The sequence below is a fragment of the Physeter macrocephalus genome, chromosome 19, assembly GCF_002837175.3.
Source record: "Physeter macrocephalus isolate SW-GA chromosome 19, ASM283717v5, whole genome shotgun sequence".
NCBI lineage: Eukaryota > Metazoa > Chordata > Mammalia > Artiodactyla > Physeteridae > Physeter > Physeter macrocephalus.
The window spans coordinates 59,934,576-59,954,641 of record NC_041232.1 but is presented as its reverse complement, the minus strand read 5'-3'; the positions used below and the strand labels follow the sequence as shown (position 1 = coordinate 59,954,641).

Below are 20,066 nucleotides of genomic sequence, written 5' to 3'. Positions count from 1 at the left end.
GGTGGTTTGTGACCACCTAGAGGGGTGGGATAGGGAGGGTGGGAGGGAGGGAGATGCAAGAGGGAAGAGATATGGGAACATATGTATATGTATAACTGATTCACTTTGTTGTAAAGCAGAAACTCACACACCACTGTAAAGCAATTATATACCAATAAAGATGTTAAAAAAAAAAAGGCTTTAAAAAAAAAAGATAAAAGAGCCCAAGTCTAGGAGTCAGGAGGCGGGAGTTCTAGTCCTGACTTTGCTCCTCACTGATTAACCATGTGACCTCAGGCAGTCTCTTAACCTGGCCTTAGTCTCTCTCTCCCCCTGTGCTATGATAGGACAGTGTGTGGCCAACAATGGCCTTTTTAGCTCTTAAAAAGAGGAAAGAAAAAGCTGGTGGCTAATGAGATATTGAGGTAGATAGAGTGTCTCGCACTGCATAATTGGTAATAGTTGTGACTCATGGATGTTTCTGACATGCAAAATAAGTAAATGCCACTTTAACACTGAGTTTGGACAGACGCTGCCTTTCCACATTCCACGATACCTACCAAGGGCACTTGGACCTCTGACCAGGTGATATTGGGCATGGAGGAGGAGGGCTGCAGCAGCTTCGTGGGGAAGAAGAGGTTGTAGTGGCCCGTGGCCGCCAGGTACAGGGTCACTGCGATGTTAAAGGGCAGCGTGAAGACCGGGAGGTCCCACTTGCTGAAGATGGTGCCCAGGGCGCTGGAGAGGATGGGGCTGAGGGCAGAAGCACAGGAGATGCTGTTCAAGACGCCCCCTGGCCCTGACACTAGACTGAGTGGGTTTAGGGGGCCCCCTGTGCCTTCCCAGGGAAAAGCAGCTGGCTGGCTCCCTCTCCTAGCCTGACTGGCCCTCGGCAGCTCCTCCCCTGGACCTCCTTCCTCTGGCCCTGCACAGCAAAGGGGTGGATGCCCAGACTCAGCCTCAGAAGGAGGGCTTTCAGGGGAGGTCCTAAGGCAGGGAGTCACAGAACTTCCCTGAAGAGCCGCATGGCTCCCTCCGCAGGCATGAGGAGAGAGCACCGGCTGGAGAAGGGACTGATGGTGAAGGGAATCACATTCATTCCATCATTCAACAAATGTTTGCTGAGGAGCTGAGAGCACTCCTGGCCGGGGTGCCCTGTGATTTCTGCAGGTGAGGGAGGACCTGGAGGGCTCTGCGCAGGGCTGGGCCTGCAGCCCACACTGGGAGGTTGTCCCCGTCTGGTCAGGGTGCCCAAGGACAGGGCAGCACTGGGGAAGCAGGAGGGACGGGAAGATTTCCAGACACTGACAGGACCCCGCAGTATGGCTCTTAACCTCTGTGGGCCTCAGTTCTCTTCCCTGTGCTCTGCCGGGGTAGGACCAGGGGCTCTTTTAGATCTTACAAAAATGAAGAGTAAAGGAGGGTATGTAATGAGACACTGTGTACAGATCACCTGGCACAGTGGTGCTGTTGCTGTATAACGTCAGTAATTATTTCTAGCGGCTGTTTCTGATGTGCAAGCTAAGGAAATGCTGCTTTAAACTCCAGTTTAGACAGACAGTCACGGAGTTGGGGTAGAAAGGCTGGCAGCCCTTGATCTACACCCACAGCCTCAGAAGCAAACTTACCAAGACACGGACATCACGATGACGGGGAATAGAAGCCACCAGTAATAGTCGCCTTTGTCCGAGAACACAGCCATCAGCAGCCCCACCAGCACCCCGTTGTAGCCGTGAAGTCCGGCTGCGATGGCGGACCTGTGGGGGAGGGCTGGTGAAGAAGGGGTTCCCCGAGGCCTGACGCAGGGCACTGCCTCCTTGATTTTCCTTCTGTGTCAGGCTTTGCTCAGCTAGAGCCTGACCACACACCCCTTCAAACCATCAACCCTTCACAGTCCCCTAGACAATGTGTGGTTGTGAAAAGTAACCAGGGAATGGTTGTTTTGAGTTATTAGTGACCTTGTTTGGAGGGGTTTCTGAGCCGGGAGCCAGGCAGTGAGGATGGGAGGCTGGTGAATGTCCCCACGGGGAGCTACCTGTGGTCTCAGGCCTGGACCCTGGGTTTCCTTGGACTTACTTGTCTTGACTCAGGATGAGGGCTGTCAGGGTGGACACCACGGTGCCCAGGCAGCCCGAGATGGCCCACCAGGGGTTCTGGATGAAGAGGCCGAGGACGATGAGGATGCCACTGAGAGGATTGTTCACAAACATCACCTGGGATGTGCCCCGGAGGGCCCAGTCGAGGAACTGAAACACTGGGGATTTGTCTGAAATGGAACCAGTCAAGGAGTCAGTCAAGGCTCAGCTGTTACAGCTCTAGGCGAGGCCCCAGAGGACGAGGGGGTGAGGGAAGCTGGGCATCCAAGGTGGGTTCAGCTCCCTCCTGTCACCTGCCACAGAGGAGGGTAAACCAAGAACCTGAGGGGGCATCTGACTGCCCAGAAAACCCTTCAGACCCACTGAGAGCTGTCTTTAGGTTGTCATTCAGGCAGTGGGTACCCTGTGCGACCTGTGCCCCCGTGAGAGTGGCGTGAATTTTCAAGAGGAGGGATCCAGAAAGAAAACTCTTGCAGCCCAGCAGGCATCAAACCCATGGCCTGAGGTCTGGAGGATTGCTAACGGGAACCTATTGGAATAGTAGACACGGCTCTCCCATGATCCATCTCTAGGGCAGGCATTTTTCTAGAATGCTGGCTCTAGAATCCCAGTCCTACAATGTGACATTCTTTTTTAAAAAAAATTTTTATTGGAGTATCGTTGCTTTGCAATGTTGTGTGCAATGTGACATTCTGAGGGGATATTTGAAGGCTCATGATTGTTATGTTCAGAACTGAGAGCTTGCACACCTACATGTATTGGCATTTACATCCTGAGAGACTGCGTGTCTGTCATAAGAGTGAAACTCCTATCCTACCCTACCCTACCCTACCCTACCCTATCCTATCCTATCCTATCCTATCCTATCCTATCCTATTCTGTCCTATCCTATCCATGGAAATGGGACTCAGTCTCATCTACAGAGATCTGTGCAGCGTGTTTCCTGCAGGACGACCAGAGGGGACGTTTTTAGGGATAGAAGCAGGGGCTGCTCTCACGGAACCTTTACCTTTAAGTCCGTCTCCGCACTCCTTCATCTCTCCTGTGATGTACCCGAGGGCTTTGCGGACCCTCTTCCCAATGGCGGCCAGGGAACTCTGAATCCAGGAAGTCTTGGAGATGCCTGTTTCTACCTTTATCTCGGAGCTCTCCTCCATGGTGTCCAGATCCTGTCCAGGGACAAGAGACGGGCAAGAAGCTCCCACATTCTGAGCCTCTCACACTGAGGAGTGACTTGCTTGCTTGGGGACAAGCTAAGATTTTCACTTGGTATTTAGTGAAATTGCTATTTAATCATTTTTGTTTCTGTAGACCAGAATATCTTTTGTTTGTTTGATCTTTTACCTCATTTAATATGGGCAACAGCCTTGCACAGTCAGCCATCTGTATCATCCGTGGATGCAGCTAACTTCGGGTTAAAAATATTCAAAAAAAATTTTCCAGAAAGTTCCATAAAGCAAAACTTGAATTTGCTGCACACTGGAAACTTTTTACATAGCATTTACATTGTACTTACAACTATTTACATAGCATTTACATTGTACTTACAACTATTTACATAGCATTTACATTGTATTAGGTATTGTAAGTAATCTAGAGATGATTTAAAGTATTCCAGAGGATGTGCGTAGGTTATACGCAAATACTATGCCATTTTATGTAAAGGATTTGAGCATCCACAGATTTTGGTACCCATGGGGGGGTCCTGGAACCAATCCCCCATGACTGTAGTATAACAAGACAATATCGTTATCCTCATTCTGTGGATGAGGTCTCAGGCATGGATGGAGAGGTTCTCATTTGTAAAGGTCAAGGTCAAATGATAGAATTTAGATTTACCCACAGATTTTTAGATTCTTTTTTTTAAAACAAATATTACTTCTACTGTACCATACTCTTTCCAGAAGGAAGTATCCCCTCCCACCCCAGCATGTCTAGTCTTTAAAATTTAACTGTCCATAAAATTAAACAAGTAAATGTTCTGTTTTGAAAATTGGCACCAGCTTATTTCCTAAATGCTTGAATGCTGGATTCAGAGGAAGATGGATAAGAAATAATTAACATAAAAGAAACATGAAACTTTATAAAGTAAACTGAAAAGTAGACATTTTTATCTCACATAATTATGTTTCTGGAAATATGAACTCAAGAAAAGTTTGCCTAAATCAGAGGACGTCTTTTCTGGACCTCAGCTCTCTACCTTGCTGCGGACTCTGTGATGTGGGCGCTGCCCCTGATTCGGGCCACTCTTTACTCACCAGCACCTCGACCGTGGGCTTCCGGTATCGGTGGGGAGAAGGGTCTTTGGTGCGCCTTTCCTGGTGTTCACCTTTTCCAAATACTGGAGTTGGCAGGGAGAACATCATCCGTTAGGACCTCTACCCTGGCATCTTAGCAGCAAATTTCCTGCAAGGCTCAAGTTGGAATACTCAGCACTTTCTACCCCAGTGAGGATGCCCCAGCCTCTGCGCCTGGGGCAGGAGGACACCCTCCTCTTCCACTGCACACACCCAATCGGGCAAAGCTCTTCGGGGAAAAAATGCACATCTTCATGTAAATTGGACATTTTACAAGAATTTAGGGAATTCAGAGACTCAGCTGACTTTTAGTTAAGAGGTTCTGATCTTGTTCAACTCCCCTATTTTTTAGGTGAGGAAACAAAGCCGTCTGTGAGCCCTGAACCCAGGGTTCTTTTCCCACATGAACACGAAGATTGGTATTTATGAGGCATTATTGCTCATAAAGCATTAAGCTGACTGAACCATACGAGGTCTGTGTTCAAATTCTACTACAACTCTTTCCAGCTGGATGACCTCAGCTGTTTTGGCATTTTTAGGATGTATGTCTTAGAATTTTCGGTATTTTAGCAGCAGCTTCTTGTTGGATTAAGACAAGTGACATCCATGTTGTCTTTTGAAACAGATTTTGGCATGTCCTTGTAATTCTAGAAAACTGTTATTAAGTGGCTCTGAATGTATTTTTCATTATTACAAGATAATTTATTTGTAAAGGTGAGTAATTTCAGAAAGGTTTTAAGTATCATGAAAGAAGGCCCTTGGAAGTTTTGCTGTTTATGCTCTGGTGCCCTCTTGTGGTCAAGTGTGAGAATGGCCGTCTGGGCTCAGAATGCCCTGTATCTTCAGACAGTTGGCCGTTCTGTCTGCATTCATGAGATTTCAGGGCACCTAAACATTAGAAGAGATACGTCAATGGCTCTGTGCTCCCCCATCTGAAGGAGCAGGGACTGCAAATTCCAGTGTGGTTGGGAAGTTACACTATGCAAGAGAAAAAAATTAAGGAAGTTTGAAAGGAAGAGTAGGAAGCAAAGAGGATGACTCTAGACTCTGAGGCTAGTGGGTTTGATATCCTGATGGATTCTCTGCTTCTGTCTGAAGCGCCAGCTCTTCAGCAGCTTCCGCTAACCCGCCTCCCAGGCTCCTTTGCGTGGGGCTCTCTGCTAGGCCCTCTTTCACCCCAGCCCCCAACCACTATCCTAAGAATATGTTTGCAGGGAGATTGTTAACTTTTTGAGGCAAACTATGCTTTCTTCCTGAGGATGCCCTGGGGCCTCTGTCAAACACAAACTCCTGGGCTAAAGGGGTCCTTGATTTACTTCAGTGCCCTCTCCCCAGTGTATGAGGTTTTCCCAGACGACCCCAGGCCATTTCTCTGTCTGGCTACTTTGGGTATAAAACAAGGAGGCTCAGACAAACTGGGGCAAGAAAGTCATATGCTTCTGGGAAGCATGTGATACTGTAGAAGGACGCTAACCCAGGAATCAGGTTTATCCCTGCCATGCCCTCACCAGCTGTGTGACCCTGGGCAGGTCGCCTCCCTTCTCTGGAGGGCAAAGTTAGATTGCCCCTCTGCCCTGGGTCTTCATGACGCTGCTCCCACCATGCATGTGACTGGGGAGACCCCCACTTGACCCCACACCCCTCCCCCACTGCCAGCTCTTCCCTGTTTGAGACAACATGTCCTCAGCGTCCAAATTCAAGTTTCTGGCTTCCCCGCTTTGGCTGCCCTCCGGACCCTCCTCTTGGCCTTTGGGAGCCCCTCCCCTCCAGGGCTCTCCATCTGTCCCCTTGCCTGGACATCTGTCTAGCATCAGGACCAGCATCAGCATCAGGACCCGTAGCATCAGGGTCAGTGGTTGTGACTTGGCAGCACATTAGAATCTCACGGAGAGCTTTTTTTGGGTCATTTTAAAAGTGCAAAGTTTTATTTATTTTTATTTTATTTTTTGTATTTTGGCTGTGCTGCACGGCATATGGGATGGTTCCCTGACCAGGGATCAAACCCAGGCCTCTGCAGTGAACGGGCTGAATCCTAACCATTAGGCCACCAGGGAACTCCCTCATGGAGAGCTTTTAAAGCTCCTTCGGCCACACAGGCTGCTTCCCGGGTGAATTGGATTAGCACTTCCGGGAATGAGATGCAGGTGGTTCCAATGTGCAGTGAAGTTTGCAACCTCCTGGCCTAGACTGACAGTCAGCTGCTTGGCATGGCTCCAGTCTCCCCGACCAGGGGCGTCTAGACCCTGGAACCCGTGGCTGTGGTCAGAGGTCGGGGGTGATGAGACTGAACCTCACGCTTGTGGCTTTCCCCACTGCCTTGTGTTGGAGGTGTTGCCATGGACCCCATTTTAGAGGTGAGCAGATCAAGGACCCGGGAGCGGGGTCGGGGTGGGGGGGGTTGGGAAGCGCACACCTTTGCTCCTCCTGCGAATGGATGACCACTCGATGTGGAACACGTTCCTGGGCTTGGGGTGCACAGCCTCCGAGCCCTCATCTGCCTTTGGGCTCGTCGTGGGCGGCTGCCCCCCAGCGCTGCCTGGCCGGGGGCAAAACAAGACAGGTCAGTGTCCCACCCTGGACCACCCCCCGAGAGGCAAGCAGAGAGTGCAGGGAAATCACGTGCAGAACCAGAGGAGCACTGTGGTCTGAGCTGCAGTAGTGATTGCACCAGTATCTGCGGAAAAATCCCTTTTCCATTCTTCCCGATGAAACTTCCACTTCCTTTCCTCACAGAAACTGCATCCCAGACACCTATCAGTGTCAAGATAAGGATGGGCCAGCCTGCCTTGTTTCCCCAGTAATGCACTGCTCTAAGACCTGCTTCACTCGGCCTCGGACTGGCGTGGATGGTGGACCCGAGCCGATCGCCCGTTCCCGTCCTTCAGCCGGTGCCCTGGCCTCTGCCTGCGGTAGGGAGTTTGCGTGTGTGGGTCCTCAGTGCTCGCTGCACATCAGAATCACCTGGGTGCTTAAAAAAATGCCTGACCCCTACCCCAGACCAATTTTAAAAATCGGAGTTTTTAATGCCCAAGATGTTTTAGGAGGTGGCCCTAATGTGCAGTTTAGGCTGAGAACTTCTCATCTAGGGTCTTGCTACTCAAAGTGTGGTCCCTGGACCAGCAGCACCGGCCTCCTCTGGGAGCTCGTTAGAAATGTAGAATCTCAGTTTCTACCCAGACTGATGGAATCAGAATCTACAGTTCAACAAGATTCCCCAGGTGGTTTCTGTGCACATTGGTTTGCTCTGTGGGGAGCTAAGAAGCTGCAATCAGCTACAAGAAACATTTCTACCCTTGTGGAGAACAGAGTAGCTTATCACTTGGGACAGGGTTTCTCAAATTTGGTCTGGGAATTGACAGTGTCAGGTCACCTGACGGCTTGTTATGATGCGTGCCCCAAACCCTACTACGCCCATCCCACACTGACTAATTGGAGTATGTGGTGGTCCCCGAGATAGGCACTTCTGACACTTTCTGCTTGTGGTTCCAGTGAAGTCTAGAGTTAGATGATCAAGTGGCTGCCTGGAATAGTGGAGAGCTTTCACACTGTTACTACATTTGCACACTTTTGTAAGTTATCTCACTTGTGCATTGTTATCACCAAAAGATGGAAAATTGAGGCTCAGATGATTTCTGAAGCATCCTACAAACAGTGAGCCATGTGGCTCTCAGCCCTCAGTCCTTTTCTCTGCAGCTTTGCTGCTCAGGGTCTGGTTTGTGGACCAGCTTCACGGACATCCAAGGGAGCTTGTTAGAAATGCAGACTCTCAGGTCCCATCTCAGACCCACTGAATTGGAATAAGTTTTTTTAAACGAGATCTCCAGCTGACTTGTGTGCACATTAAAGTTTGAAAAAACTGGTCTAGTTCACACTGGTCATGTAGAAACAACTTTAGCAAAGCTGAGAATATAGCAGGACCAACAACCGGAGTATGTGGGACATGTGTGAGCAAGGAAGGTATTCTGTCTATACTCTCAGACTGAAAGGTCACACATGTGACCGTGTCCCTTCCCTCTAGGCTCGGGATGGGAAAAAATCTCCTGTTTCACTCATCTCCCTGCACGTGGGTCACCATGGAGCCATAACTCCAGAGGCTGGAAAAGCCCCCTTGACCCTGTGCTTAAGACACACGTGGAATGTCAGCCTGCCCTAGGGCACCTCTGCAGAGAGGTTCTGGGCAGGGGGGGTGAGGACCAAGGGGGTATTATTGCATCATCTGGCAAAGCAGGGCATTCTCCCATAGCCAGTCCACAGTGTACACCTCCCAGGCTGGAAGGGCACCTCTGCGGGCCCAATGCTTCTCATTCCTCACGTGCCAAGAGTCAGCCACCCTAGCCACGCCCTGCGCAGAGCCATATTTTGACCTTAGCATCATAGGTTCAGAATTGCATGGATCTTCAAGATCACAGTCTACCTCCCATGTCCAGAGAAATCACCTCCCCCCACCCAAGTCACATAGTTTATTAATTATGGCACAGCCAGGAGCTGCACCCAGGTCTCCAGACTCCCAGTTCGCTGCTCTACAGATGGCCGCAGAAGACCTGGTTCCCGTTTCCTGCCCTGGCCCTTCGCTTTCAGCACTTAGATTGTGCTGCTTGCTCAGAGCCCAGGAAAGTGGGGCAGGGTCCACAGTACTATGTGTTCCCAGAATCGATGTCCCAGCCACAGAAAGAGAAATGAAGAGTATCTTTCTTTTCCTTGAACACATTTTTTTTTCTTATTTGGGGTGATTGGGGAGGTAGACCCAAATGTGGTCGGACATAGTGTTGCTCCTGGACCTCCCGTGGGCAGGACGGGAGTGCTGAGCTGTAGACCAACCACCCAGGGAGGGCGATGGCCCCTCCAGATGTGCCGGCCAAGCGGTGAGGACGACAGGTGGGAAGGATGCCACAAGGAAGATTGGAGAGAAAGTAACACATTTCCTGAGGCTGTGAAAATACTTAAAGCTAAGGTGATAGAAACTTACCACTACCTTTGGGACAGATTCTCAGGGCTTTCATAATGGATAAAGGCAATTTCAAAAATATCATGAACACATCTATCAAATGCTCTAGAAATAAATGTTCCATTGGTGTGGTGGGCAAAAAAGAAAACAACGATAACACTGGCCAGGAACCAGCATCGCTCATTCTGCATGGCATTTTGAAAGTCATGTAATTTCATCTACAGTTTCCCTCATTGCAAGCACGGCGCTCAGAAGGAGATATACAGACCCCATAGAGCTGACCTTGCAAACCCAACCTATAGAATGATGACAGATATTTTGGAGGGTACCTGCTATTTCGTTCTCATATTGTTATGAAGATGAAATTAATGCTTGCAAAATGTTGGGGAAAATAATTTTGCAGCGCTCATATCAGTATCTCCTCAGGGAGGCCATGTCTCTGGAACAGCTTGTGCTCTGGGCAGGGTGGGTCCTTAAGTCAGGGCAGGCCTGGCATTTTATACCTACCATCACCCACTCCTACCTCATGTTCCTGTCTGTCACCTTCACAGGACGGTGGGACCCTTGACAGCCTGGGTTACAGAGGTTTATCTTGGCACTTCCAGCACCTAGCATGAGCCTGGCCTATTGTAGGCACTCAGAAGTATTTGTTGAATACATTAATGAGGGACAATTATCCTACACACTTTAATTTCTGAATAGTAAAATGAACAATCGGCTATTTTGGGGTATGAACTATTAAAAAATAATATATCTGATTGTAAATGTTAAATGCTTGATAAATATTGAAATAAAAGTGAGTCTTTCATAGGTTAATGATGGTAATAGCTGAGTTGTGTAAGGATTTAGAAGTTTCAGGGCGAGAGCTGATTATCTCCAGCAGTACCTGGAGAAAAGAAGGGAAGTTTATAGATGCGATAAAGTGATTGGCCATCTATGACCAACCAACCAGAAACCCAGAAATCCTTCATGAGTGGATAGAAGAACCCAGTTAATGAGAGAGAATAAAACAGGCCACTGAAGACAGAGATCTTGCTTGATGTGATTTGTTTTTGTTAACAAGAGATTACACCAGGTGGTTGAAAACCCCAAAGCTTCTTGGAAGAGGGCAGCTGGGTGTTCTGAAGCCCAAGAACAAATTGTTTTTTGACAATAACTTACTCTGGGGAGTTCTTTCCGGCTTCCCCTTTCCCCCGCCCCCCAGCATCATGGCACACATAAAAATAATACTGTGTGGCATGATGCAGAAAACAGATGATGGTGTTTAAGGCCTGGGCCTGAGGACTCTGGCCACACCAGCCCCCCTCTGTCTGCTTCGAGGACCAAGGGCTTTGCTCTCTTGGCTCAGCTACATATGTGCTGAGAAGCTCTGTCCTCGAGAACCTGCAGGTAAACCTTAGCAGCTGAGTAACTCCTCGGCTTTCCCACCTGGTGTAGGAACTGCCGCTCCCTCCTTCTCTAACAAGCCTTTTAAGTGTCCCAATGTGTGTCGCTTCACACTGGGGCTGTTCAGGACCATTTCAGGAGCACGGTCCCTGCCCTTGAGGATTGCCACCATCCTGTGTTTTAACAGGCAAGTGTCCAGTGATGCTTTCCTCCCATTGACTCAGAGAAGGAAAGAATAGTCATGGACCATATGATTTGTTCAGAAGCACTTTTTTTTTTTTTTCTGGAGAGTAGTATCCCATAGTACCCACACCTCTACTGACTGCTAACATACAGAAAATGCCATCCGTTCAAATATCATGGGTAAAAAACATTTTACAGAAGAGCTCACCTGTCAAATACAAGTTTGAAGCTTACTGCAATTTCTTTGAGGGGAAAAAAACAAACCCAAGCCATATATGACATCTTTCAGAAGAGGAAAAATGATCTAGTCTATTTTACTAAAATCAACCTTTACTCAAGCCTTTACCTATACTCCTTCTACAAGCTGTCTTTCTCAGGTTTTGAACAGGTTTTCCTGTCTCCTGGAGGTGGACCAATACTGTCCATCTATCACTAGCAATGCCCAACATATAGAGGATCTGGAACCTACTATCAAGACCCTTTTGTCATCCCTCCCCAGATCACTGGGTCTCTTATTCCTCTAACTTACTGTGGCAGACACAACAACACACCATGAGGCAATTTCCTAGCTACTATGCCAGAAGGATTTTTTGAAGTGACAATAGTATATAATTTGATATTTTCCTACACCCAGTTCTACAGGATAACACTTTGGCCACAATTTGGGCATATGTTTCCCCATGTGGAAGTTGAGCTTTGCACTGTGATGTGTAATTTTCAAGGCTACTCTGTGTGTGTGTATGTGTGTGTGTGATATAGATACCTGTGGGTGGTAAATGAGGTGCTATCTTTTTCTGTGAAGTTGTGTTTAGTTGACTTTTTCAAAGATCATTCTATAAACTATCAGAGGCATCGAACGTTAGAATTGGAAAAGGCTTTAGAGATTATCCAGTCCAACCCTCTCATACGGTCCCCCCCCAGTACCCGCCCCCTCATAGAGGAGGAAATGAAGGCTTGTAGTACTGGGGGGACTTTGGTGTCTCTGTCTCATGCCATGAAGACATTAATTAGCATATATGAGTTGGTCCTTCATTTAACCTCATGATGTCTTATGACAACCTCATGAATGAGGCTGAAGAGAGTACAAAGGTCAGAGTGCCCATTCTGTCACTGGGGTGACACCTGACTGACCTTCCTTTAGAGTGAGTTTTCACTCTCCTTCCCCTATTTACACTGAGCTCACACCTCAGAATTACCTGTCTACATTGTCAGTTTCCCTCCTTTCAATCCATCCTGTGCTTCAACTGTTAGACCATATCATTACATGACTCTGTTACTCAACAATCTACATGGCTCCCTATTGCCAAGAATACAATAATGCTCAAACTCCTCTGCCATACTTTCCAGGTATTCCACAATGCAGCTGATTTCATCATCCTTCTCATCCTTCCCTGCCCAACACACACCCTGCCTTGACATTCTGGCCTTATCCTCTGTGCCTCATCTCTGGCCCTCTGTGCCTCTTCTTGCCTAGTTTCTATCCACCCTTCAATGTCTGCTTTATGTTCTACTTCCTCCATGAAGCCATCCTTGGCTTATCTGGCCACATGGATCATTCCATTATTTGCAGAAGGTACCCTAGATCCATCTTTTGGAGTTAGGGCCATGATGGACTTTTATAGTTACAATGCACATGAAAATTTTCCAATCAAATGAAACTACTTGAAATTATCAATCCTTGATAACCAAGTGAACTTTAGATCTAGGCATTAGCAGAAGAAAACTGAGGCCCAAAGAGAAGTAGCTTCCTTGAGGCTACACAGCTAATTAGTCATGGAGCTAGATTTTGACATCCTGGTTTTGATTCTTTTCTCATGTAGTGTAGGTGTTTACAGATAGTTGGAGCCTTCGCAAATGATATCAATGGACTTGTGACTTTTTAATTTAAAAAAAAATTATGAAGTATATCATATTCTAAAAGGAGTAACAAAAGTCACCAAAAGCAAATAAAAAGAACCCACCTGTGTACCATTGCATTTGTGACATCCAATGAAAGCCCAAGGAAATTCTGGGCCATTGTATACCAGCTTCTTCTCTTGTGGCAATGTTTCCATACACCCTTTCCCCATAGCCTCTTCCCTGCCACCCTTTCTTTGCATTACCAATGGCAAACATAGCTAATTGATCATAGCACTCTTTCCCAATAAGTTTCAATACAGCCTCAGAATCCTTCTTAACACAAAGCTCCAGACAGCCAATAGCAGTTAGTCACAGTTGGCACTTGAGAGTAAACTTATTTTTCCCCTCTAACCTTAAATGAGGGTGTGGATGTTATACAAGTCTGAGAGAAGGGGTATGTGAAAGCAGGCAGAGGCCTGGCCATGGGCTTTCCAAGACTCACAGGTTGGCCTAACTTCAGCAAGTTCACCAAGGCTCATATCCTTTGGGGCCGGTTTTTGAGGAGATCCCATTCTCTGATCAGATAACTTCAATGTCCTGGAATGTTGTTCCTCATGGCATGGCTATCTGTTTCCTTCTGGAAGTTTCTACATCCACTTTCTGTAGCTACACACAACATGTCTAAAGTAATCTAAGATGGCCATGTAAGAGAGGGCCATTGAGGAGATGGGCTGTTAAGCTGGGATGTTAAGATATTTGCGGTTCCTGAGATGCTCTAGTTCTATTGGCTTGTCTGTGGAAGGGGTACAGGACCTGAGGAGAGAGGCCAAGGAGCCTGGACCAGGCGCCTCCACCCTGGAAGCAGCAGGTAAGGAACGACTCCTGCGAAGAAGGTTTTCAAATCTACCTCATTAGCATCCCACAGTCAGCTCAACAAGGGGCTGCCCTGGGAACCATACTGATGTCAGAGCTGTGGGTTACAGAGTTGTGGAAAGGATGATAAATAATATGAAGCCTCATCCAGTGGGCAAGTAGGTGGTAAGGGGATTTGAGGGCTGATGGGTTAACTTGGATCCATCACTAGATGAGCAAGAAGAGCTCAGGGTTGTGAGTTAGAACACCTGGGCATTTGTCCAGGCTCATTTATCACCTGGTCAGGTTCCTGGACAAGCCATGGTTTCCTCATCTAAAAGTAAAGGGTTTGAACTATAACTACTTAAGGGCCCTTCCAGCTTCAAGCTTCCAGGATCTGAACTCTCTCTGGAGTACTTAATAAGGTCCCCCACCCCAGGATTGCCCTCCTGCAGCTCAGAAGAAGAAAGGAATGGAAAAAGATTGGCCTATCTTTTTTCCCTTCCTTTGAAAAGTCAGATAGATGGTCCAGTTGGCTAGGGCTCTATCTGATTCATTTCTCTCCCCCAGGACCTCTTACCTGAGCTCTTTTTGATTTTCTGCACAGAGCTGGAGGAATCTAGACCACCAGGATTTGGGAAGAAGCTTCTTTCCAATTGGGCGGCGTCTCTGGTCCTCAACTCAGGCGCTGGACTTCTCCCTAAAGCTGAACCCCTTCAGTTCCCAGATCCCGCAGCTCATCCTCTTACTGGCTTTCTGTAAATTCCCTTTGTGTTTCCTAACCCTATGCCTTGTGCACACCTTCCACTTGAGGAATGGTACCATGGAGGAAGAGGGAGAGGAAAGACAACGTTCTTCCTGCAGCTTGCTCACTCTCCGACCTTCCTAAACTCCCCGAGGAAGACTGGCTTGGCTACCATGGTTGCCCCAAACTGGTTTGATCAGGCAGGTTTCCTTTAAAGGGCCAGAGCCTGGACTGCCTGATAATAGCTTCCCTGTCCTCCCTCAGGCATCACCTCCCAGTTACTCCTCTCTTTAGAATTCCTGCTCCAGTATCTGCCTTTAAAGCAATTACCTAAGTGTTGTCTCCTGGGGTGCCAATTTGCCTTCCCACCTCAATGAACTCCCTTAACTCCCCCACCAACAGGCAGGGCACAGGCTGGGGAAAAGTATTGCCATCAGCGTCTTGATGGATATTTCTGCACAGCCTAATACTAGATGCTGTCTTTCTGGTTTTGTGGAAATTTTTAGACCTTTCCTCCTTCTGACTTCTGCTGACTGGGTCCTGGGGGCTGTCTCAGAGCAAGAAGGGCATGACCTAACCCCCGCATCCAGAAAGGACTCTGAGCTCTATATATTAGGGAAGCGGCCCTCCCAAGTCCCATGAGGCCTTTGGGGGGGCGGGGCTCTGGTGGGCTGGAGTCTGGGGATGAGGCCCAATCCAAACATGTTTTGTTTGGCTTTGTGAGTATGATGCGTCAAGCATCAGCTGTATACCCCACCCCTGCACATGTATACCCCCAACCCCCCTCAGCGACAGGGTGTGAGGTGGCTACCCAAGTTCAGAAACAGAACCTCACACTGAGGATATTAGCTACACCTGAGTAGACAAACTCCCCACTGACGTCAAAGGCCCCCTTCTCACCAGGCCAGGTGTTTTGGAACTGCAGAGGAGGGGTCCTGCTCACGGAGGGCCTCATGAAGAAGGAAAGCAAACAAAAGAGTGGGGGAGGAGCCCAGGCGGGACCCACATTCCAGGGAGGGGTGGGGAACTGACAAGAGGTCAGCTTCCTGCACAGGGGGCCTTCCTTTGGTGTTGCAAGTTCAAGGCCCATGGCTGTCTGCTGAGGACACATTCCTTTTCCCACCAGCTGGCTGGCCTCTTGGCTCAGCTCTGGAGGCCCATCTCTTGACCTCTTGCTCTAGCCTCTCCTTGAGGGCTCCTGAACTTCCTGTGGTGTGTTCACTCCAGCCCCTAAGCATCTAAAAGTGACAGGGAGATGCTACCCACGTACAACGTGTAACCAGTTTGAAAAGACAAGAAATGATCACCCGGGAGGGAGGAGCCATCCAGGAAATTCTCACACGTTCCAAGAGCCAAATGGAGCTGTGTACTCAGAAGTGTGGTGAGTATCTGTCACGCACACTAGATTAGGGAGGGGCAGTCGAGTGCTCCTGGAAAGCAGAAGATTGAGGTGGACTCTTGTCCCCTGAGGGTCTTACCAGAGGCCACAGCTCAGACTCTGGGGTATCCCCAAGATAATCTATGTGTACAGATTATCTCCTGGAGGGCTTGGTCATCAGAATTTACTTCAGAACTAAGTCTTCTTCATAATGCTCATGGCTTCAACTTTGCATTTCCAACTTCATAGGGGGAAGAGCCTGCATTGACCTCCAGGAGCCAAACTTGGGGAGGTCAGATTCCTCCAGGGGAAAAGCCTAGAGTTCCTGTGGAATAAATGAAAGCCGAGCTAGAAGTTCCCCGGAGAGTTACTTCCTTTACTTCATTCTGTTCCAGCAGCCTGTGCGGCTGTAGGAGGGGCTGGCAACTCCTATTTACCAGTTCACAGAGAATAAGGACTTATCTAGCAATGCCCCCTGCCTCCCTCCTTGGGGCCTTGGAATTCTAGTTCCATTAGGGACAGAAGTGTTCTCTATGGATTCTTCTATCTTCTCTGAATGGCAAGAGGCAGGGAAAGCCAGGCAAGTTGAAAAATCTCACATTAAAAAGTGAATACCTTTTCAAGTTGTCAGGTGAGACTGTGGTTTATTGAGTGGAAATCATACCCACACTGAAACTGCCAGCTCCTAGCTGGTTTTAGGTAATAATTGTGCCCAGGCCCTCACAGCCTTTATGACCTGAGGAAACAAAGCTCAGACTCATACAGGAAGCACAAACAAACTGGGGCACACAGGTTTGATGTAGCCACAGATGCAGGCCAGGAAGATTAAGTTTTTTGATGGGCAGATCTTAGAGGGTTGACCAGAAGAAGAATCCCTGGAGAGGGGAGAGTGATGAAGAGGAGAAAGTCAAGGACAAGGCACAGTTGTGTGATGCTGACCCCTCAGTTTGCATTCACACAAGCAGCCATGTTGAGCATTTTGGTAGACTGACCAAATGTCTAACTAGTCAAGCTCTAGGAAAAGCTATAAAGGCAGCAATGGTATACTTTTGATATACTTATCTCCATGTTCTTACCTTTTTGCCACCTTAATGATACCTCCTCCTTATTCTTCTGTAGGAACTCAGGGCTATAGAATCACTGAAACTTGGAGTTGGAAGAGAGGCTGCAGTTGTCAGCTGGTCTACCCCCACCCAAAGCAAGCATCTCCAACAGGCCCCCAGCCCTATTCCTGAGCTCAGGGTCTCACAGGACAACCAGTTTTCAGGCAACTTCCACTGTGAAAAAGCACCCCTCTCCACTGATTCAATATCTGCTTGCTTATCACTCCCACGTAGTGGTCCTTATTCCATGCTCTGAAGTATTGTTGAGTAAACTGACTTCTTCTTCCACATGTGTTACCTCATACTACGGACAGTCATGGGCCCAGGCGTTTCTTCTCCAAGCCGAATACGACAGTTTCATCATCATTCCTGATGAAACAAAGGGGCCTCCAGACCTCATTCACCCAGCCCGGCCCCATGTCAGCATGCCCTCCCTAGCCAAAGATGCTCTCAGAATGTGCTATCCATTTTTTCCTTTGTACTCTCCCCTCCTTTTTCGTCCAACCTATTCTCAGAAATGACTCCTTCAAACTAAGATGCAAGTGATTGATCATGCTTACTGTGTTACCTTCCCAGGACTGTTTACATTTTAACAGGTTCAAAGACTTGAAATGAAGGGATGGCTGGGAATGTTTGGACAGCAGGTAATGGCAAGATAGAGGACAAGAGGAGAAGAGGCATAGAAATTTTCCTGAAACCCTTAACATCATGCTTGATACTTTTCCTAAACAGAAGACTAACCCGACAAGATAATTCACTCAAAATCATGAAACTGGTGCTGTGACCTTATGTGGCACAGGTAGTCTATGGTGACATCCTCACCTTTACCTCAAGGTGAGACTAATCACCTGGTCAGGCAAATCCCCATAAAGTGAATTCCTTGAAGGCAGGAACTGGTCTGATTCTTTCCTGGTTTGCTGTCAAGGGGGCCTGAGTAACATATTAATAGTTCCCCATACAATATCTTCTGGATGAATGAGTGAATGAAGTCAGAAATACAGTTTTAAAAAATAATAAAGTTAAAAGGAAATGATAAACGGGTAAGAATAAAGGGGTAAGAAAATACCAGAAAAAAAAAAAAAGAAAATACCAGAAAGAAAGTAAGTATGGCAACATAAATGTCAGCTGAGTTGGAATTTGGTTAAAGGCACTAATGAGTATAAAAATGGGTACTTTGTAAAAGATAAAATTTAAGAAGAAACAATGACAGTCATAGTCCATAGGCACCAAACAATGTAGCTGCTAAATATATGAGACAAATATTTCAGAAATACAAAGAGAGTTTAATAAAATTATACAATTATAGTTGAATTTTAATAAACACTTCAGAATTAAGATTCATAGACAAAAAATAAATAAGTGCATAGAAGAGTTGAATGATGCAATTAATAAATGAATTTAATATGTATTTCTTTCAAATAAAAAATCTGCATTTTGTATGTCCAAAATCAATCAAATACTTGGCCACACAGAAAAATGCATAACATTTTAAAATAGAGATTGAACAGACCATACTCTTTGCTCATAATCCAATAAAACTAGATATAAGAAGTTAAAAAATATCAAAAAGTTTAAAGTGCTAGAAATTAAAAAAACACATTCTTAAATAATCCTTGCATCAAAGAGAAATAGAAAGTAAAGTTATGAACTGTTTAAAACTGATGAAAGTAGAATACTTTATTCCAAAACCTACAGTACACAGCTAAAGCTGTACTCAGAGGGAAATTAATAGCCTTAAAATGCCTTTGTTGTTAAAAGAGAAAGATCAAAAATAAAAGAACTTTATATGAATTTTAAAACATTAGAAAAAAAACCATTTAAATAAACCATGAGAAAACGGGAAAAAGACATAGACAAAAAAAAAAAACCAAAATGAGTAGAAAAGGACAAATAAATTCTAAACTGTTTCTTTGAAAAAAACCAATAAAATGGATGAACCCCTCACAAGCCTGATTAAGCAAAAGAGAGCAAAATTACATAAGATTAGAAATGAAAAAGGAGACAAAGCAACAGATAACAGGAGAGATAGAAATTATCATGAGAACATTATGAGTAATAGTATGGCAACAAAATTTTACAATTAAAGAAAATGGATTATTTCCTAGCAAAGTTCCAAGTTTGACCAAGAAGAAGTAAAAAAATTTATTATGTCAATTATCATAGAAGAGACAGGAGAGATGATTTAAGACTATTTAAAAATACAGCACAAAAATAGAACAAAAAATAGAATTTTTTGTTCTAAAACTAGAACAAAACTATTTCACGGTGATAGCAGAACTCATCAGTGTTGTAGGAGAGAAGATGAAAATGGGAGGGTGAGATGGGCCAGGTCAGTGGGAAGAGACGGTGGAGAGAGGGAGAAAGGAGTATGTTGGGGAAAGAGAGTTTAAGACAGTGCCTCCTCTAAAGCCCCCTCCTCCCCAACCCCACACATACGTTCCTACTCTCTTTAATGACTGCTTATTTCTGTTCATCCATAAATACTTATGTTCAACTATCATTTGTATACCCAAGGGCTGCTGCTGGTAGTTTGGGGTGATAGTAGGAAAACAGCTATGATGTGCTCCCTGAAGCCCTTCTCCTTCCCTCCTGGGGGCCTGCTCCTAAGCAACCCCATGTTGGTGGTGAGAATCTGTAAGGTTAGGGCTCGTGACATACTCATTCAAGGAGACAGTAGTTGGCGAAGCTCTGGTGAAGGTGGGACAAAATCACTCCAGGGAGCTAGCTCTCAGGTCCCGAAAGGCTATTTGGGCTACTTCAGAGAACATCTGGGCATCTGTCTATGGCCTGTGGGAAGAGTGCCCTGCACTGGGCAGAGTTTTCTTAGAGGGGTGGGGGTTTTCACTTCTGCCCCACCCTCATCCATACGAGAGAGAGAGAGAGAGAGAGAGAGAGAGAGAGAGAGAGAGAGAGATAGAGAAGGAGAGAGATGCCGCTTCTGCCCACCAGCCTGGCTTAATGAGATTTGTTCTACCTCCAGAAGGAGGTTGTTTAACCAAATTTGAAAAATTACCATCAATTTTTGGCCTCTTAGCCCCCAAAGATTTTTTTTTAAACATTTTATCACTCCTGTACAACTTCTCTTGGCAAAAGAATTCAGTGATTAATAATACTTGGCCCTGGCGGTTCTTTCTTACATCACACTAGCAGATAATGTGTCTTTCTATTTGTACTTATATACCTGGCCATCTTGATCACAGAGCATTATAGAGTTTCTGGGGTCCTGTGGCTTTTCCAGACTTGCTGGACATACTCTTTCCTTT

At 46.5% G+C, this 20,066-nt stretch overlaps 1 protein-coding gene across 3 annotated transcripts in view; it reads right to left on the bottom strand.

The window, feature by feature from the left end:
• SLC14A2 (solute carrier family 14 member 2) overlaps positions 1-20,066 on the bottom strand; it is a 57,649-nt gene that overhangs the window by 8,578 nt on the left and 29,005 nt on the right. Inside the window, exons 11-17 of one of the 3 annotated variants that reach the window (XM_007114998.2) lie at positions 17,077-17,085; positions 6,786-6,904; positions 4,334-4,416; positions 3,085-3,244; positions 2,056-2,245; positions 1,608-1,736; positions 540-732 (exon numbers count right to left, since the gene is read on the bottom strand). In XM_007114998.2, coding sequence (XP_007115060.2) covers positions 540-732; positions 1,608-1,736; positions 2,056-2,245; positions 3,085-3,244; positions 4,334-4,416; positions 6,786-6,904; positions 17,077-17,085 — 883 coding nt within the window. Of the gene's footprint in view, positions 1-539; positions 733-1,607; positions 1,737-2,055; positions 2,246-3,084; positions 3,609-3,640; positions 3,772-4,333; positions 4,417-6,785; positions 6,909-17,076; positions 17,086-20,066 lie in introns of those variants that run through there. The other 2 variants (XM_007114997.2, XM_024132270.1) reach the window with 2 other exon arrangements.